This window comes from Arachis stenosperma, chromosome 6 (assembly GCF_014773155.1).
Source record: "Arachis stenosperma cultivar V10309 chromosome 6, arast.V10309.gnm1.PFL2, whole genome shotgun sequence".
NCBI classification, from domain to species: Eukaryota; Viridiplantae; Streptophyta; class Magnoliopsida; order Fabales; family Fabaceae; genus Arachis; species Arachis stenosperma.
In genome coordinates, this window is record NC_080382.1 from 120488381 (window position 1) to 120510195 (window position 21815).

A 21815-nucleotide genomic window follows, 5' to 3' on the forward strand; every position below is an offset into this window, starting at 1 on the left:
TTGCAGTTTTAAAATCATACAATTCAGCAAAAACAACTCAATGACCAAGATAACTATATCACTAATCATTAGATTACTGTTTCTTCCACTCATGAAATTGCAACTTAATCAAATAGTTATCCTATTATTAATTATATTCAAATCCACCTTTCTTTAGGGTATATCTTTTGAGTTTTGAATCCTTTTCTACATATTCTGCACCAAATCTTGAAAATTTGTCAATCCCAAAACTTAAAGATACATTAGGTGCTCATATTTAATGTGTAGGTGAGCTACTAATCCTTGATGAGCTTATGATATTCTGGGTATTAACTATAGCAATCTCACATATGTAATACTAAAGATTGAATGAATTATTGTCTACTGCATTACTGAAAAGATTTTTGTTAATCCAATGACTCAGATTATGAACTAATCATCCATTACTAAGTCTCTGATGAATTAGTGATGCCCATTTTCCTAAAACAATCAAAGACAATAATTAGATTGGCCTTATAATAAGAGAAACTATCTAGAAGTATCTTAGATATGAAAGCTACAAATGTAGAAAAAATCTAAATAACTAAAATACATAGTAACTAGCCACCACATGTGAAGTATCTTAGTAGAAGTTAGAATTCTAGGAGTAGCTATAGCCAACCAGCTTTCATATTTGTTACATCTTTCACAATTGTAATCAAACTTCACAAATTACTGAATGATCATAGTATTACAATTCATTTTGTTAAAGTAGAGTCTAACTGATTTTAGAAGTTACGAAAGAAGACCACTAAATCCTTTTATTTCTCTTTTGTTTTAAAGTATAAAGAAAAAGAATACTGATAATTTTATTATAACCTTGTAACCTTGCCAATCATTTCTGCTATAATATTATAACTGCCCAACTTAGTCACAAACACAAAAGGCCTAACACAGACTTCACCTATATATCATGCTCCCTAGTAACCGGTAGCATAGTTGTAAGAACCGGACCGGTGATCGAACCGGTCAGGTTACTGGTTCACTGGTTTATTGGTTCAACCGATAAACCGTTGGTTGAACCGATAAAACCGGTTTCACATGAATAAAAAATATAAAATACTAAAAATAGTCATAAACTTAATAAATTCAAAATACATATCGTTAGTTCTTCACCAACATTTAAAAACAACCAAGTTTCAAAGTCTAAATATAACTAATACAAAGATAAACATGAAAGTAGTTAGTACTTAGTACTAGTACATTAGTATCTTAATTAAACACAATATGGATAACAATTCATAAACTAAATCCAAGGAGTGATTTTGAAGTCGGCAAGTTGCTCTTCATCTGACAAATGTGGAGCTACATCCTGATTGGTTTCATTTTGATTTGCATTTTCCACAGAATTATTAGCTCCATCATCCTCCCGATCATCTTCCAAATCCAATTGATCTAGCATTATAGATAATGTTTCACAAATCAAGATAAAAAATAATATAAAACATGTTATAAGGCATACGAAAATCATAGTTGATCAAAATTCATAAATAAATAAAAACATACCTAAATCATCTAAAGGTGATTGAAGAGACATATTTGCAAGATCATTTCGTAAAGCATCAATTTTTTTAGGAGTTAAAAATGGTGGTGAATCTTCTAGTATCCATTCCGAATGATCCTCAAATGCATCAAGACAAATTGGATCATAAACTTGGTTTCTCATTTGGTTCCTATGTTATCAATATATTTGGTTACTCATGTGATGATTAAGATTTTAAAATAATGCTTTCAAGTTTCAACTTAAAACAATCAAGAAAGTACCTTTGTTGTAACCTTAAGTTGTAATGAACATAAACAAGATCATTAAGTTTTTGATGCTCTAGCCGATTCCTCTTCTTTGAGTGAATGTGTTCAAAAATACTCCAGTTACGCTCACAACCTGAAGAGCTACAAGTCTGGCTTAAAACACGAATAGCCAACTTTTGCAAATTTGGTGCTCCACAACCATAAGATTCCCACCATTGATCTTAACATAAAAAACAGATAAATAATTTATCACAATCATAAATATCACATAATAAATTCGTCACAATAGTAAAAGACCAAATTTATGAAGAAATTTCACCTGGCATAACAGTGGTTCGTTCACGTATTGCAGAGGGTCTTCCAAAATCTTTCTCAGCTTTGGCTTCTTTGGAGTAAGCTGAGCTTGTAAATTCTTTAGAAGTCACCATAGCTCTCAGAGGATCCTTTTGAGCTAAAATACTTTGCAAAGCAATGAAATTAGTAGCAAACCGAGTTGGAGCTGGACGAAGTATTTCCCGCCCACCTGTAAACTTTCTCATCAAGAACAGTGGATAGCAATGATTATAGATATACTTAGTGATCAGTGAAGCTTGTGACACAATTTGACTCACTTCTTGCAACTTCCCAATATCTTGAAACATCAGATTAACACAATGAGCTGCACAAGGGGACCAATACAATTTAGGAAACTCAGCCTCCAACAATCTTCCCGCAGCAACATAGTTTGCAGCATTGTCCGTTACAATATGCACAACATTCTCAGGACCAACAAACAATACAACATCTCTAAACAACTTAAACAAATTTTCAGCAGTTTTTGAGATATTAGAAGCATCAACTGACTTTAGAAAAACAGTTCCTTTAGGACAATAAACTAAAAAATTAATCAAAGTATGCCTACAACGATCAGTCCATCCATCGGCCATAATAGTGCATCCAGTTTGCTTCCAAATCTCACGATAACCATCAATCATCTTCCTCACATCCTCAACTAATTTACTCAACAAATACCCACGGACTCTTGGATAACTTGGCCCTTTATACCCTGCACCCATGCTTGCAATAGCATCAATCATTGGCTGATAGTAAGCTGAATTAACCGCATTAAATGGAACAGAGGCATCCACCATCCATTTCGCAATAGCAATATCACACTTCTCCACAATTTCTTTGCTTTGAAGAACGCTTTTGATAGTTGGTTGAGCTCCGGGTGTTGTTGCCGATGGAAAATAGGATTGTAAACCTTTGACTTGTTTTCCTTTTCTAGAGATAGGTGTTGGAACCCTGGATTTTTGTTGTTGTTGCATCTCATTACGTTCGATCTCGTCAAATTCTCTTTCAACATCATCACAAGCATTATAACTTTCGGCATATTGTTCTTGAGTTTTTCTTTTCTTGCTTCGAAGCTCTTCAATACTTTCATGGAATTGGTGTCTCACTGCAGCTGGCACCTTTCGACAAGACTCAATATCTCCTCCTTTTCCAGCCAAATGAAGTTTAAACCAATGAATTCCTCCACCCCTAATAAGCTTCTCACAATATATGCATAGCAGAATTGTTTTTCCAAACTCCACAACTTGTTTACAATGACCCCATGCAGGATCGGTTTTTGCTCTATTATTGTTTTTTTGGGTTCCGATTGATGCATCAGGAGTTGATCCTTGTTCTTGCGAAGATGGTGTTTCTGATGGTGTATTCGCAGAAGCCATTCTAAAAGAATATGGAGTAGCAAAACCGCAAAATTATAAAACAATAGCAATCCTAAATTCCCTAGTTCCTATTCCCTATTCAGCAAGACAGCAACCTTAAATTCTTAAATAGTTAAATTCCCTATTCAGCAAGACAAGCAAATTCATATTTCATAGATTCAAATCAAGCATATAATCCAACAGTTTCATATTTCCAGTACAAATCAACAAAACATAAATTGATTTACATGAAAAATTTGATTTACATAACATGAAAAATGCAACAGCCAACAGTTTCATATTTCATGTCCTAATCCAACAGTAAATTTAAAAGGAAATTCAACAAGCATATTCAACAAGGAAATTCAACAAGCTACAAGCATATTCAAGTGTAATGTATTCAACAGTTTCAAATTTCAACAAGCATATTCAACAAGGAAATTCAGTTTAGCAGAACTTACAATAACAGAACAGAGCAGAGTTTAATGTATTTCACACAACAATCATTAAACTTCAAGTGCAGAACAGAGCAGAAGCAGATTACAGAACTGGAGCAGTGGAGCTTACCTGTTGACAGAGTCACAGAGCAGTAGCACTAGAGCAGAAGGGCGACGGGGAGGGCGACTGGGCGAGGGCGACGGCGCTGGAATGGCGACTGGCGAGGGCGACGGCACTGGAATGGCGACTGGCGAGTTCGACTGCGCGCAACGGCCGACCGGCGAGTTCGCGGGTGGCGGGTCTGCTGTTCGGAGAGAATGGCGGGCTGAGTTGGTTGAGTTGGTTTCTTCAGAGCTCAGACCGCCGGTGAGACGAAGAGGATGACGGCCTGGGGGCTGGGTGAGTGAGAGGGCGGCAGACTGGCGGAGGGCTGGGTTTGTTTCACCGTTTCGCCGTTAGGGTTAGGGGAATAGCCAAAAGGGGAGGGGGAAATTGGAACTGCAAACTGGGATCGGGTGGGGCGTGGGGGTGGTAGCCCGTAGGGCTTTTCTTTTTTTTTTTTTTAAAGAAAACCAAAACGACATCGTTTTGGAAAAAGAATAAAAAAAAAATTTCCTGAACCGGTCGATTAACCAGAAATCGCTGGTTTTTCGGTTTTTATCAAAATCGGCCGGTTCAACCCGGTTCAAAACGGTTCCATTCCTTATCCGGTTACATCACTCAACCGGACCGGTTCTGGATCCGGTTCACCAGTTTTCCGGTCGAACCGACCGGTCCGGTCCGGTTCTTACAACTATGACCGGTAGGATTCTGGTTGAAGAATTTTAAAATTCTAAAATATCATGCTAATTATTCAAAACAACTAAAGAAATAAGAACAAAATTTTTTTAACCTGACTCTAATTATCACTTAAAGTTAGGGTTCTGCACATAATTATAAGATGTCAATTAAGTGATCAATTATGAAGCATAATGATTTTATTTTCAAAACAAAACTAAGATTTTCAAGCAACTGAACACACACATGCACACACTACTTAAAACGGAAAATCGCGAAAGAACTAAAATTGAAAGACCTTGCACATACCAGAGTAAGTAAAATGCAAGCTGAAGCAAATTCGTAGAGTAGCACTGTTGCACACACATGCCATTATAATATCCCTGTTCTTAAGAACACCCCTATCAAATCAAACAATGCAAGCTGAGCAAACATACCTTCTCAAATCAAAACCCTAAAATCGGAACCCTAGCCCTCTCAAAATTTAGAACCAAATGAAGGTGAATACATACCTTCTCGACGACGGTGAGCGAAGAGAAGACGATGCTGAGCGCCGAGTCTTTCCGATGTTGAGCTCGCAGCGACGGTCAGAGCTGGAAGACGAAGAGGAGTGATGGTTCTCGCGATCGATGGCGAAGTCATGAGGGGTGAGTGGAGAGTGGGGAAGAGGAGCGACGGTGAGTGAGCAAGGTGACGACGGGAGGGTGATGAGTGACGAGATAGGGAGAGTGGTTCTCTGAATTGGTGAAGCAACAGTGGCACGAAGGGGAAAGGGGAAAAGGCCAGGTCTCTGGTGAAAAGGGGGAAGCACATTGAGTCATGTTACATACTACGTAATTAAGTGTATTTGGTAAAAAAGGGAAAAAATTACTAAGGGTTGGTGAATATTTGGCCTTAAATATATTATGCAACACTTTTAAAGTGCACTTAAAATATAATAGATAGGTTACTATTTAAAAGCACTCTCTTTGTTAAAAAAAGTGCACCCATAGATATTAAGAAATGGCAACGCTTTATAAGTGGTCTTTATAATACTTAAGGAGACACTTTTCAAGTGATGCTACAATTGTGTTTCCTATTCTCCTATAAAATGGTAACACAGAGAAAAGCGTAGCCTATTCTAAGAATAGCCTACGCTTTTCAAATGTAACTTAAAAAAAGTGTGGCTGAATGGGTATTTTTCTTGTAGTGCTTGGATGTGTTCAATTTTAATATTGTACCCAAAATTTGTGTTCAGGTTCAATTATGTCCCTAAAAAAGTGAATTATGTAAATGTTGCAGAGATTAGTTTCAACTTTTAATAAGTTATTATTCGGAGTGGATCATCAGTTATGACCCATACATTTGTATTCTAACTTTAAGAAGAGATTTTCAGAACTTCAACTAAAGCTCATGATGTGTAACAGTAGGATAACATTGAATCAATTTTACAAATGTTAGAGATACAAATAGGACGATTTAAACGTTATGGACATAAATTGGACTTATCCCAAACAATGAGATAAAAATGATACTTTACTCTTTTTTTTTATAAGAGTGAGTTAGAGTGTGATAGAGAGTGTTATGTAAATTTTGAAGGGAGTATTTGAAGTGAGGATAAAAAAGATATATATTTTTGCTAAAAAGTATTTAAAAATAGTACGAAATATAACTCTACCGGAAGATTATGGTAACGAAAACCACCCACGTATGTAGTGGTTTATGTGAAAGGGAAGATCATTGATATGTTATAGCAATTTATGAAAAAATAACTCCCACACGTAAATCATACGAAAATATTTAAATTTTACATCAAAATATAAATGCATATATAAATTAAAAAAATAATTTTAAATTTTAAATGTTAAAAACTAAATATTAAAAAAATATATTTAAATTTTAATAATATAAAATTTTAAATTAAAAAAATAAATAATATGTAATTTTTTCATTTCACTTTATTCAATTGATTTATATTACTTAAAAAATTGTAACCTTTCATATCCCACATTAAGTTAATTAAACTTTATTTTATAGTTAATATTCATCAATAAATACTACAAACTTATCATGCTATATATGTATTCCAACTAATATATTACATACAAATTTACAGTAGTTAGAACATATGTAAAATATAGAAATTTACATGCACATAATCATTAAACGTGATGTGGACAAACATTCTCTTCATATACTAAATATATCTCTATATTAGATGAAAAAACTCTACCTATTATTTACTTTGACTAATGCGTCTATCTAGAATAATAGTCAACAGTGAACCAACACTTTAACACCGAAACAAAAAAAAATCAATGAACTAAACTGCTGTGAGATATAATTTCCCATAATGACTTCTTACACCAATGATATGATCAAACTGGGTTATATCTTGGTCTCACAGTCAAGTTGAATCCAAGCACCAATGAGTTGATTTCTCTTTATTGCAAGGTCAGAAGAAGAAGCTGCGTATTGACCTAGTCAAAGAGGGAAAGACAAGTTAGATATAGTGGATCCAATAATCATGAAAAATATTGATAATTTAACTAATGCCACCGAATCAAATCCCTGTGCATATTCAGTCACCACTCCGAAGCATTCCTTTGTAATTTAGGTTCAAAATAAGTACTAAGTTATACAAAAATGAAAATCAAAATGACAATTCCTAAGTTTTACCACAACAATAGAACAAATATGAAGAAAATCAGGCACCTGACGGAGTAAAAAGAAGCCAATGGTGGCAGCGGATTTCTTTTGACCAACGGAAGGGAGCGGCGGTGGAAGAGATCATGGGGTTTGCAGCGACGGAGAAAAAATCCACAGAGGGCTTGTGAGGGAAGTCAGAGTCACTGTCGAGAAGAGGGTTAGGGGTTTATGGTGGGACTAACAATGGTGGAAGTGCTGACGGAGGCATTGTGAGCGCCGGCAATGTTCTTCGTTCTTTAGGAGTTATTAGGGTTTCACTGTCAGTGCAAGAGTTGTGAATAAACGGAAGCATTGTTGGAAGTGAGAGAGTCTCAAAGCGTGTTTAGGGTTATTAGGCTTTAGGGGTTATTGGGTTTGAGAGAGTCTCACGTTTAGGATTATTAGATTTTTTTATAAAAAAAAATATTTGGCCACGCTTTTAAAGCTTGCCAAAAGAATAACAAAAAATGGCCACGCTTTAAAAATACTACTATAATGAAACTATGTTGCCACGCTTCCAAAACATCCATGTTTCTTTCTATGGCCACGCTTTTGAAGTGGGTAGAAAAAAACGTAACCGTATCTCTAATCAATGACCACCTTCATGAAAGTGTGACCATTAACATTTTTTGCCACACTTTAAAAGCGTGATAAGAAAAAAGTGTGACCACAAACCTATTTTTATGCAGTGATGCTTTTTTAAATTTTTTAAAAGATAAAAAAAATTCTTCTCGTTAGAAGCAAGTTGCTTTTGGAGTAATTTAAAAAATAAAAATAAAAAAAAGTCTCTCATTCACTAGAAAGGGGGTAAGTCCATCACTCTAAAGTTTAACACTATACATCTTTATTTTCGAAAATAACATTAACAAAAATTTCATATCCAATTTTTTTTTTTCACCTCACATGAATTGTCATAGTTTCTATGCATTTTGTTTTATATTATTTGAATAAAATTTTGCAATACATCATAAATACTCTATTATTTTATTATGGGATGTAAACACTCAGTAATCCTTAAAAAATATTAAGTTATTATATTAGATAATCATCTAAGAATAAGTGAATATAAATCTAGTGGTTCATAGTCATCATGCACTGCAATTGCCAAATCCTAGTTTAAACCTAGTTTTCATCGTGATTCTTAATATATGGTCATCACTCCCTGACATATATGATATATCACTTCAAATGTTGCTTTGAAGATATGCAGTTATTGACTTGTATTGAAAAGCATATATGTGTTAGATAGAAGAGAACAATACTCACATAAACTTTCTGATTCTCTGGTTTCACCTAGCTAATATGTAGTACGGGAGAATCGACATTATAATCTATATGTACTTTTAATTATTCTGTAGTGGTTAGTTCACATGAGAGACATGTATATGTGTGACGTGTCTATTTGTGGTGGTCTTAATAAGTTCATTTAAATTTTCAAATTATGGGTTTTTGTATATTAAAAAAAAAATTAAACATCGACGAATATATCTCTGAAAATTTTAAACGACAAAAGCGCCGTTAATAAATTTAAAAATGTTAATAAAAATAATCAAAATGTTAGAAATGTATTCACAAAAATATTTTAGAAATCGATTTTGACATCGCTTTTTATAAATATAATTAAAAAATATATATTTATCCTTAAACTTTGATCATTTTAGGCCACGTTGATTTTTGTGAACTTTTTTGTGGGAGGCAAAATGTTTTTTAAAAATATGAAAATAGTTTTATAAATTGAATTTTACTCTAATATTTTTTGTATGTACTTATAATTATCTCAATATTTTTATGAAAATTTAAATTAAACGAACAAGCCATTTTCAAGTAAAATAAAATTTTTTTATTTATATAAAAAGTTTTTTATTTATTTTGTCATGTTTTTTTATTTTTTATATGATATTTTATCGTTTTAAATCTTTCAGAGATAGTTTTATCGGCAGTAAAATGTTTTAAGAGTGTTATTGGTAGTTTTCAAAAAGTATTTAATGGTGCGATATTTTCCTAATTACATGGATATCATTTGATTGTGACTTACAATATATAGCATTTTTAATATCGTTATAGCGTTTTGGCTGCAGGGCTGAGTAAATTTAGGACGCATTTATAAAGTGAAAATTCGTATCCGATTGTCTTTTATGTTAAGTTAATATTTAATAATTTTTAATTATTAATTTTACATAAAAATAATTATATATAAATTTATTTATTTAAAATGTTTTATTAGTAATTTGAGTTGAAAAAATATTTAATTAATAAATTAATTATTTATTTGTTATGTATAGAAACATGATTTAGATAAATAATAATAATAATAATAATAATAATGTAGTTAAAAATACCACTAAAACATTGATTTTTAATGTGATAAATTTGACAGTATTAATTAACTTATTATTTTTTAAAAAATAATAGTTCTTTCGTTACCGGTGGATTTTCAGTAAAAGAAATCTGATGGTACCGCTTCATTAAGTCATCATTTTTACTGAGATTTATCGTCCGATTAATATTCCGAATGGTAACTTATTTCTTAAGGAATTTTTTTGTCAGATGGGATAGATCCAACAGTAAATCTAATAGTAAAGAGTACTCTTTACTATTATAATTATTATTTTGTTAATTTTATCATTTTTATGTAATTTATAATTTTAAAAGTGTCATTTATAAATATTATTGTATATTTACTTAAACATTGATATTATGATTGTTTACATTATATGCTATTATACTTTACATCTATACATTAGTATTGTTAATCTTATTATTTTTATAATTATTTCGGAGATACTCTCCAAATATAAAAATATAAATTTTTTCTAATATTGTTTACAATTAATCTATTGAGAAAGTAAATTAAGGGTGTTTGTCATTTGTTAATCTACAAAAAAGAAAAAAAATTAAGGATGTTAATAGAAATACAATTGTGTTATTGCTAAATTTTTCTTTAAATTAATCATTTTCGATTTCTATGCAACCTATATATACCTATGTTTAGTTTAAATTAAATATATTATATTCTTGTATTTTTACTTTTCTAAAATGTTAAAGAATATGAAACACGCAAAAATATTTGTTTTATTTAATTTTTCTTATGCATATCGTTCTTATTGAAAATGTAAAGGTATCCATGTCATCATTACTATTTAACTTCAATTCTTTATTGTCCTTCTTTGTATTGTATTGTATATTGTATATTTATCTATTTCTTTAGTCTGCATAGACACATGGTATGTCTGGGATGTCTTTTTGTTTTGAATTTTGAATTTAAAAATCACCTTTATCTACCCCCGAATTCAAACGTTTTCTCATTTGTTAGACATCATTACAATATCCCTTTTTAAATAAACTATTAGATTCTCCATCCACAAAAAATCAATGGTATACATTAACTGCAACATTTTAGATGTGTCCCTAAATTTTCCCTCTAGAAAAGACAATTGTTTTTTTCCTGACAAAAGCTAATTAATCAAAAAATAAAAAATATTTATAGCTACATTAAAAATTAATTAAACGTAAAGTTGCGCAACGCAGAAAGATTTGGAACTTTCAATGCTCTAAGTTGATTTGTATTGTATAATTTAATAAATATATTAATTTATTTATTTTGAAAGATGAAGAAACTATCATAACCAAAAAAAGTTATATATCCAATTACACCATATTTGAATTGACAAGTCTCTCCACTGTATTGTACATAATACATTTTTATATGTTATTATTACTATTAATTATTAATATAGATTCAAAACATTACTTAGAAATAATCATTATAATAGGAAGATATATATTATTGTTATACAGTGAAAATATTGCTTGCAAGTGATAATTTATACGTAAATATTATTCAAGTAACATAATATTTTAAAATTTTAATAGAAAATTACTAAATTTATATAACTATTCGAATTCAATTTAGGTGAAATATATAACACTTTTGTTTTAACATTATTTATAAAAAATTTAATTTTAATGTATTGTCACGTAAATTAAATTATATAATACTACGTGTTAGAAAAAACAATTACTTTTATATTATCTGCGTGAACAATTATTTAATAACGGTATAAAATGTTTTTATGCCCTATCAAAACTAAAATTACAAAACTTTCAATTGCAACAAATACAACGAACCCTAAAATATATATATACAATAACGTATATAATATTTTATTAACTAATTTTCTTTGTCATAGATTCTTAACTCTTGATCCTAACACAATTTGTCCCTCCTCTTATGATGACTCTGCTGCTGTATTGTGGTGTAGTATCTTTTATTGTCAGAAGGGAGGGGGGGGGGGGGGGGGGTTGGGGTGGTTGAAGCAGGGGTAAAGACTGAAGTCTGAAGCATGAGAAATTGTATGTGTCTATGTCATGTGTTCCCAGTTGATGTTCATGACCGAGTTTCTAAAGGTGGCTCAGCAATTCCTTTTGTTGGAGTGAAGCCATTCTTACTTTTGTAGCAGATATTGCGCTTAAAGGGTCTCTAACTACCTATTTCTACAGGTTTCAGCTGTTTTGATGCTTATTAGGCTCTACCCCATAGCCCTGCTATTTAGCTTCAAAGGTCTTTAATTTTGAGCGGTTTTTATTACTTACTAGACCCTAAATCTACTTTCCTGTGATGAATCTTCAAAAACATGGACATGTCTAAACCGTCAAATATAAAATTTTCATAAGTATTATAAGGTATTATTATTAAAATACAATTTTTTAAATAAACAATTTAAATATTTTATTTACATATATAAGTAATTTGTAGTCATTTTATATTTTACATTTTATTACTTATCTCGTTTATTATGTAAATAAATTGATTATACACATATCTCGTTTATACTATAAATAAGATAAAATACACACATTGATGAACGTGTCACAAATATAAACAAGTTGTGTAACTATGCATACATAAACGAGATACGTGCATAATCAATTTGTTTACACTATAAACGAGATATACACAAATATCATTTTCAAATATTTTTCATTTTTCTTCTCTCTTTTAGACTTTTTTCTTGAGATATTCGAATTTTATGGCGCGTACAAATGCAAGAAAGGACAATGGTTACTGTCCAAATTACTGATGATCCTGAGACATGGTGGGAGCTAGACAAGTATGTAGCCCTCTAAATTTACACACTTTCTTATCGAATTAAAATAGAATTGTTATATATTTTTTCAAAATAATTATGATAAACAAGAATATAATTACTTGATTATGAAATAGTGGCTTACTAAGATCTGAGAATCTGTCGAAGTGTAACACAAAAATTCAAAAGACATCATGTTGCAGATTCCATGCAATGCACATGGTACTTTGTTCGGTCAGACTCTACAACTTTATACTCATTACTCCTCCAAATGCTGTAATTCTTCATAACTAGCATGACAATCTCTCCGTTTTTAAATTTTTAACCGATACGAAATTTTACACTGCTATCTGTGTCGTAATCATCTCTCTCATATTGAAAAATGGAGTATGTTCATGCATCGCATTAAGATTCAGCGTGTGATAGTGGCTAGCTATAGCTGACAACTTCGGAACTAATTATGGGACAGGCAGAAGATACTCAGTTGTTCCACCTACCAGGATCTCAAGTACAAATTCTTTCTTATCCTTAGCAGAACTACTTTTATTGCTGTTGGCAATGTATTCTTCAGCCGACTCCTTAATGTCCACGTCTACGTGTTCCATTGGACTAGCACATTGTAGGAGAGTGGTGCTAGACGGGATCATCATGGACAAAGTTCGAATGTCCAGAACCATCACCATCTACGTCACCAACTTTCGCAGACAGCTCCATCACTTGTTAAGTCATGATTTTCTCGTGAACATCGAATATTAGGCACACATGCTCATTGCCATTGAACAAAAAAAAAATACGAAACTAAAAATGCTCTATTTTTTATTGTTGTTAACAACATATATCCAACTCGTCCAACCTCTTTTGTCCGATTAGCATCTATATGGTCGTCAATATTAAGTTCTTTAGCTCAGATAGAGAACTTAAACGACGAATGTACAAAAAAAATAGAACTACCACATTCAAATACAACCACGCATCATTATTATTTTTTATGTAATAATTGAGATATATATTCACAAAAATATATTTATCACTAGGCATTTTTATAAACTTATTGAAAGAACAAAAAAAATAAAGAAAAAAGAGTGATATATTTTTTTACTGTGACCAAAAAAATCGTGACCATAAACCTAAAATATTATAGTGAATGAAGGCCAATGTTTTGTAAATCATTTTATAATTACTTAAAATTTGTTATACTATATTTCGTTTACAGTGTAAATAAATTAATTTTAAATATATTTTATTTACAGTATAAATTAGATAAATTATATCCTAAACTCTTACACTTGCAAACAACATGAAGAGTTCTTCATTTCCCACGTGTCAGAGGTGTATTCATTTTATTGATTTAAAATACGTGTTTATCTATACATAAACAATTCGTTTATAATATAAATAAAATAAATAATAAAACATAAAAATATAAATTATATTTAAAATATCTATATTCGTAAATAAAATATTTTAATAATTTATTTAAAAAAATTTGATTAAAATGATCTTCTAACGTAATTCATTTGGCCATAAAGAAACATATATATCTAAAATTAAATTTTAAAAAATATAATTATAAGTCGAATTAATATTTCTATTCCTTAGATAATAGTGTATACCATATATTATCTAATATACACTAATTTATATAAAGTCAAATTAAAGTAAATAACTATATTGATACCCAAAAAATTTTAATTTTGATAAAATAATACCTAAAACATATTAATGACAAAATAATTCTCAAAAAATATATTTATCTTGATAAAATGATTCAAAAGTTAAGTTAATGATTAATTTATTTAGTTAACTATTAATTTTTACATAAAAAAAACTAATTTATCCTCCTTTATTATCATAAAAGTACTAATATTTTTTGGATATTATTTTATTAAAATCAAAATCTGTTGAGTGCCAAAATAATTATTTTTACAAAAATAAACCCACTTGGTCTTAAAGTTTTAATAAGTTAGTCAAATTATTCTTGGAACAAATTTTTTTTATAAATTTTAAATTCTCGTTATTTGTTTAATTCCACTTATCTGAGTTATTTCTCTTCCATTTATTATTCCTTACCCAAACGAAACTTTCTCTATATGTATGTGGGCGCGCTATTAATTTTTCTAATTTTTTATGTCTTCAATTGTAGATATAACTATAATCATTCATAAATGTAACCAATGACTAAATCACTAGAAAAATAAATATACTCAATTTTGTATTAATAGATTAAAATTAGCATTACTTTAATTGTATTTCACTATTAGTCGATCAAAATTTAAGATGTAAACATAAGATTTCAATTATTTTAAATGGCTAAACTTTTAAAATAATTACTATTTTTAAAAAATACTTAGAGTGCTTTCATAACATAGAAAGAAATGTCTAAATGGCTAAAACTTTGAGTATATAGTTAATAATTATTTTATAAAATATATCTCATATATTAATTAAGAGATAAAATTAATATAAATTGAGTATTAAAGAGTATATTTAAAATTTCTTATAAATACTAGGAATAAAATAACATAATTTATTCTGAAAAGAAAGAAGAAGAAAGGCAAAAAAAAAAAAAGGTAAGAGAAGAAAAAGTGTAAAATGAAAATAAAATGAAAAACAAAAATAAAAAAAAGGATGAGAAAGAATGTGAATGGTAGGAAACTGTGAGAGAGAGAGAGAGAGAGTAACATTTCCTTCCTTTGGAGGAAATCTTATTTTGAATAGTTAAAATTTTTATAATACTTTTTAAGAAATTATAGATGATCTAATAAATATATTATTTTATTATGATATATTTTAAATATCCTTATTGATTACATTTCTTTATCATTACTCTTATTTTTATTCGATCTATATATATTAATAGTAAATATGAAATTGTTCAATATTACAAGTATTTTTTATTTTAAACAAATAGTTTTGGGTTTTAATTTTTTGAATGAATAAATATTGATTTAATTACTCTGTTGATCTCAATAGTTTTACCAAATTTTTTGTTAAATTTTAATATTTTTTTAATTGGGTCTCTATACTCTTTTTAATTTTATAATTAGATTATTTTCATATCAAAAATGTTAAAATCAACTTAATATTTCTCTCCAAATATATGCGATTAAAAATTTAATTAGATTTTTAATTATAAATACCTTCAATTTACAAAAAAATATTCAGTTAATTTTAATATTTTGTATACTGATAAAGACCTAATTATAAAATTAAAAGAAGTGTAGGAATCCAATTAAAAAAAAATATAAAGATTTAATTGTAAATTTGGTAAAACTATAGAGACCAATAGAATAATTAAACCATAAATATTTTATCATATTTCATATATAAAATACAAAAAAATTATTTGCGCATAAAAATTAGTAATTATGTATTTAAATATTTTTATATTATTATTTTATATATTTTTAATATATGTTTTATAAAAAAATAATTTTGTCTAAAATAATATATAGTTATAAATTATATTTTTTTCAAATATATAATAAAAAAAATTAGTTGTACTACTTAATTTTATTTTCAACCATTTCTTCACATCCTACTTTTTTTTTCTATCATAGTGTGGATTTTTTAAAAAGTTTATAGTTTTATTTTGTCATAATTATAAGAGTATATAATTAAAAAAAATATGCATAACTATAAGAGTATATATATTATTTTTTTACAAATGTTATAGCGTTTGAAAATTATCTTTAAAATACAAATATATGAAGTAAGAAAAGTGAAAAATTTCTATTTCAAGGTGTTGTCTTGAGAAACAGAACTTCTGTAATCTCTATAAAATCATGTTGTTAAATAGTATTTTTATATTCATGGTCTCTACATTTGCATTTTAAATCCTTTTATAGATATTATGTGTGGTTAATAGAAATCTGCAGGTAACATGGACACAAAACATAATGCAGTAAGAAACACAAAATTTTGTGCTTTTACATAGAACCTAGTTATAACAGGCATAACATAAAATGAGAATAGTATAAATGGATAAAATGTGTGTGTATATATTTAAAATTTGTGTATATATATAATTACAAAAGTATATATTTGTCAAAAAGTTTATACACCAATTACAAGAGTATATATATATAATTACAATAGTACATATAAGAGTACATGTATAATTATAAATGTACTAAATTTCAATATCTAATTTGATTTAATTAGATCTAATTCATATAACTTGGTAGAAGTGAGATACAATTTAAATACAAATGACTGTATCTGATTTTCATAGATTTTTAAATTTAAATATTTGTATCATATTTCATATATAAAATATAAAAAAATTATTTATGTATAAAAATCAATGACTAAATTAATAATTATGTATTTATATATTTTTATATTATTATTTTATATATTTTTAATATATATTCTATATTTTGATATATTTTATAAAAATAATTAATTTTTTTGTTTATATATGACATAATTATATAAAATAATATATAGTTTTAAATTACATTATTTTTTAAATATATAATAAAAAAATTATTTGTACACTTTTTTAAACACTCACATCATATACCTAATTTTTCCTATCTTGAACCCTTATTCACATCCTTCATTTTTTTAGTAATATTTTCTTAAAAGTTAGTGCATGTACCTATGAGAACATATACAATTATGAGTATACTAATAAGTAATAACCAAGTATAAAAACAAGAAATCCATATATAATTATAAGTGTTCTCATCATTTTAATTAATAAAACTTAAATATTGATATTAAAAGCATTAAACTTCCATTACATCAAATTTATTCAAATTTCTTAACAACAAAGAAGTCCTAATCTTAAAAGAAGAAGCTAAGTAACCTCCCCTTTTAAATTAGTTGATTATTATTAACTAGGCAGGAAATATAAAGTACAGATAGAGAGAACACTCAATTATTTAATTATTAATATTCATTTTTAGTGGAGGTGTTCCCAGGGATAACATTAGCGTTGATGATATGATCTTCATGATCTGGTCATCATCTTATTCCATCCTTCTTCCACCACAACCACGCTCCCTTTGACAGTTGAAATAAACTGCAGCAACAGGAGCCAAGCTATTGTTGCAAGCAAAATCTCTGGTGTTGAAATTGTGACGCCATTCAGGGGGGAAAACAGTGTCTCTTCCCAGTTGCTTGAATAATACAATTATAAATCGGTGAATCCCTGCATTTGGTTGTGGACTTTCATAAAACATAACCTCTTTCCCTACATGAAAACAAAATTAGTCACACACAACTATAAGAATGAAACTAATATAATCTCACACTTACTTATCACAAAAATCCCTAGTAAGCTATATTTGGTTTATGTCTCATGACAACAAAGATAAGAAGACAGAAAGATAAAGATGTTAGTTGCGGGCAAAATTACACAAATCTCCAATATATACTCTCACTTTACCCATTTAAACTATTCTTATCTTATGTTATGACCCAATGCATTGCAAAAACACAGAAATTTTGTATTTATTTCTGTACTACCTTCTGCAGGTTTCTATTATCCTGACACAAAACCAAATATAAAGTCTATAAAAGGTTTAAAACACAAATATAGAAATAATGAATATAAAAATACTATTTAACATGATTACATAGAGATTATAAAAGTATTTTTTTTCAAGACAAAATTTTCTCTGATAAATACAAGAACAAATGAAGACAAGACATTGAAATAGAAATTTTCCACTTTTGCTACTTCATGGTATTCATAGTATTTGTGTTTTTAAAGATAATTTCCAAACAGCATATATTCTGAATATTTAAAACATTCATAAATAATAAAAGTCTGTAAAATTTGTGTTTATACTTTATACAACCCATCACTATCTGAGAACGCAGAAATAGAGTGTCCGTACTTACCGAAGGTGGTGTTTGTGGTAGCCGGAATATCTGTCACCATCCTAAGTAGTGTCCGTACCAAGAGAGCAATGATAAAACATTAGTATGTTTGTCGAGAAAATTTAGCAAATGTGTATTCACAATCTTATAATGGGCTTTCAAAAGCTAAAAATATTTAGTTATTTAATAAAGAATTTAATAAATATCAAAAATGTAAAATAAATTAAATAATTCACATAAAATATTATTATTAACAAGTAAGTAAAAAAGTTTATCATCTTTAAACAGTACACTACAGTGTTTAGAAAACTGTTGCCTCTCAAATGAGATGCTCAGATAACAACTCTTTTTAACTATTTAAAATTAGAAAAAGAAATTAAGATATATCTACATAAAACTTCATTAATACAAATTATAATAATGAATATATATATATACACTGATAAAGAAAATCTCTATAAATCACTTTAAAGATGAACTTATTTTAATTTTAAGAGGAAAACAGCAAACAGCAGAGAATTGCTTTTGTAGAGGAGAGTGTGTATTATTTAGGTATATTTAGAAAAATATAATTTTCTCTAAATTTAAATGATAATGCGAGTTTAACTTGCCAAATGTAATTTAATTTTTGCACGTAGGCTACATGAACCTTTATGCGCTGTATGCGAATAGAAAATATTTTTATAATTAAAATAAAAAATTTAACTAAATACTTTAATAAATGCAACGAAGTTGTAAGAATGTACCATATTCTAGAACTGTGAGAGTTTGAAGGTTAGGGTTCGAAGGGGATGAAGAGAGAAAAGTGATTCTGGAAGAAAAAACTGCAGAATCCATGGAAGAGGGAGATCAGGTCATGAGAGCATTATCCTGGAGATGATCTTCAAGCTTTTGTGATGGCGAGTTGTTGCCATGAATAGTAATTTTGTTCAGATCGGAACTGGGAAACATTTGGTGAGGTTTTAGGGTTTAGGATTTGGGAGGAATTAGTGAAGATAATCGCTTGATTATCTGAGGCATCCATGCATCAGATCTGTGCTAAGGATGCCATGTGAGAGAAAGTTAGGGTTTCAAAGAGGGATGAACACGGAAAATTGCAACTGTGTGTGTTTTCCGAGGTTGAGTAAAAAGTAAACCTCTATTTCAGCGAGCAGTGAGTGAGTGAGAGGCATAATGGACCATTCTTAAGCCCAATAACAGCCCAACAACTCTAATAACTTCTTTCAAGATCAAGATAAAAAGGAACAACAATTTCTAGGTCCATTGTGTTTTAAGAAAGATAATTTACGTATAATATAAACTTATACCGAAGTTTTATGACGTAAAAATATAGAACTCACACATGTATTTGTTCATTCTTGCCTTTCATTGAAGGTAGTTAAAAAAATTAAGAGTAACAATTAAAAAAGAGCCAGAGAACTCACCAGTGCAAGTATTCCCTCAAGAAAGGGTTACTAGGGCTAGGTGCATCAGCATCCACCATAACCTAATAATATCCAAAGTACATATAAGTCGGTTTCATATAGCATGCAACCGAACCTAATTAGCGTTATAGACCAATTATACTATATTTAATACAATTCAATCTCTTATTAGTTTGAGTTTCATTGATTTAAAAAGAAAATTTTCAAGTTTTGAGAACTAAAATAAAATAACTTAAATTGATAAAATAAATAACTAAATAAAAATCTATTTCAAATTTATAAAATGTTATGTAAGTGACAAAGTATAAATAATCTAATTCAGATCCAATGTTTTATAACTTGTTAGGAGTGAGATACAATTCAAATCCAAATGACGGTATGTGATTTGGATGGATTTTCAATTTAGATAAAAATGATTTGGAATCAAACATCCCTAGAATATTCTTAAATGAATATACTAATTACCAGTGTGTAGAAGGTCCTGAGGTCTTCACCACCAATAGTAATCCTAGGGCGGTTAACAACATGAGAGGGCCTCAGTTCACAGCCATTGTTAATCTCTCTGTTGTTAATGAGAACCTTAAGAGAAACTGTGCTCGTAAAAGGGTTCAGAACATCCCCAATTATACCACCAACAAGAAGAGGGTCTCCGTAATCCCTTGATGATGCCATTCTTGTATTTTGATTTTGTTTCTTATTTGCAATGATGCTAATTATTAATGTAAACAAAACTATGAGTAAGTAGCTTCTCTACCTTTCTTTGGTAGTTCTATGCATTTGTGAATGCATATATGCCTCTATATATAGATGTTTCTCCCTTGGCACGCATCTACTTTTTATTTGCTTCTGTCCCATAAAATAAAGCTACAACTTCACCTTTAGTGTTGTTGCCATTAACATGGATTCTTTGGTAATAGTAAGACTATCTATTTCAGATTTAGCATTATAATTAGCTTTTAGTTTGTTGTTAGATGTTTTTAAAGATTTAGCTTTATTCGTATTAGCTTTCGGAGCATTGTTTCACATTGGAATAAGAATTTTCGATGTACTATACTACTGTTTACTTTTCTCCACATCAATTAGGTACTCGATAACAACGATTTGAAAACCGAATCGGTTATTTATCGAACCTATAGTATTAGAAGTGATTTGGTTCAAAGATTCAACTAATAAGATATAATAAAATAATATATTTATTTATAAAATATATAATTTTTAAAAATTTAAACTATCAGTTCGATCCGTTTCTAAAATCATGTCGTACTTAATAGAAAAATATTAAAAGATAGTTAAAATTTATTATTTATTATTTTTTATTTAATTATTAATTTAATTTTTTTAATCTAATAATTCAACAACTTATTTTATTTTATATTTTTAAATATTAATAATTAATTAATAATAAAAACAATAAATTTTAATAGTCTTTTATCTTTCCTCTACTTAATATTATAGATTTAAGATGTAGGTTTGCATCAGATTTCCTGGCTTCAGTTTGGTATTTCCACGGTGGTAGGATGTAGTTGCAAAAACTCACCGATCAAGTAAATAAATATCTAAAGAAAAAGTATATGAATCAATTCTAAATCAGCTAAAAATAAAATAATTTAATTAATTATAAATATAGTAATTAATTTTATTTATTTATAATTTAAAATATTAGTTATTAAATATTTCACTATATTTAAATTAGGAAAAGATACATTTAGTATTATTGCACGTGAATTATGAAAATTGATTCAATTAATTTTCGTCTTTTCATTCTTCTTTCTTCTCCACATGCCTACAACATAATAAATTAAAAAATAGATTTAGAATCATCTAATTTACAAAAAAAAGAAATATTCTAATGCCTTACATAAATATTATCTACATAAAAATTTTACATTCATTTAAAGATATTTAACTGATTTTTTGCTAAAACTATCTTAATTCTCTAGCATTATTGATATCTAAAATGTATGAAAATTAAAATCCGTTAGCATACTTTAGAAAAGAATCCAGATAGATTTATGCAAGATTTTACATAAATATAATTCAGATTATATCTTGTATTAGTCAAAGTGTCTTAGAAAAGATGTTTTTGGACCGGCTACGACTCTAAGGCCGATCATTGAAGGAACCTAGACATA

General features: G+C 28.8%; 1 protein-coding gene across 1 annotated transcript; it reads right to left on the reverse strand.

The window, feature by feature from the left end:
• Positions 1-17262: 17262 nt before the first annotated feature.
• LOC130936365 (protein FLOWERING LOCUS T-like) lies at positions 17263-20419 on the reverse strand. Its single transcript, XM_057866429.1, has 4 exons — positions 20149-20419; positions 19684-19745; positions 18281-18321; positions 17263-17627 (listed from the first exon to the last, which is right to left on the reverse strand). The coding sequence occupies exons 1-4, from the start codon at positions 20353-20355 to the stop codon at positions 17404-17406; spliced, it is 534 nt and encodes a 177-aa protein (XP_057722412.1). The 5' UTR covers positions 20356-20419; the 3' UTR covers positions 17263-17403.
• Between the last annotated feature and the right edge of the window lie 1396 nt (positions 20420-21815).

Bases quoted from the DNA above. Each gene is read 5' to 3' on its own strand.
- LOC130936365 (XM_057866429.1), bottom strand. From the start codon at position 20,355: ATGGCATCATCAAGGGATTACGGAGACCCTCTTCTTGTTGGTGGTATA. The intron at 19,746-20,148 runs GTAATTAGTATA...GGATATTATTAG, and splicing joins TCAGGACCTTCTACACACTG to GTTATGGTGGATGCTGATGC. The intron at 17,628-18,280 runs GTAAGTACGGAC...GTTTTCATGTAG, and splicing joins TACCACAAACACCACCTTCG to GGAAAGAGGTTATGTTTTAT.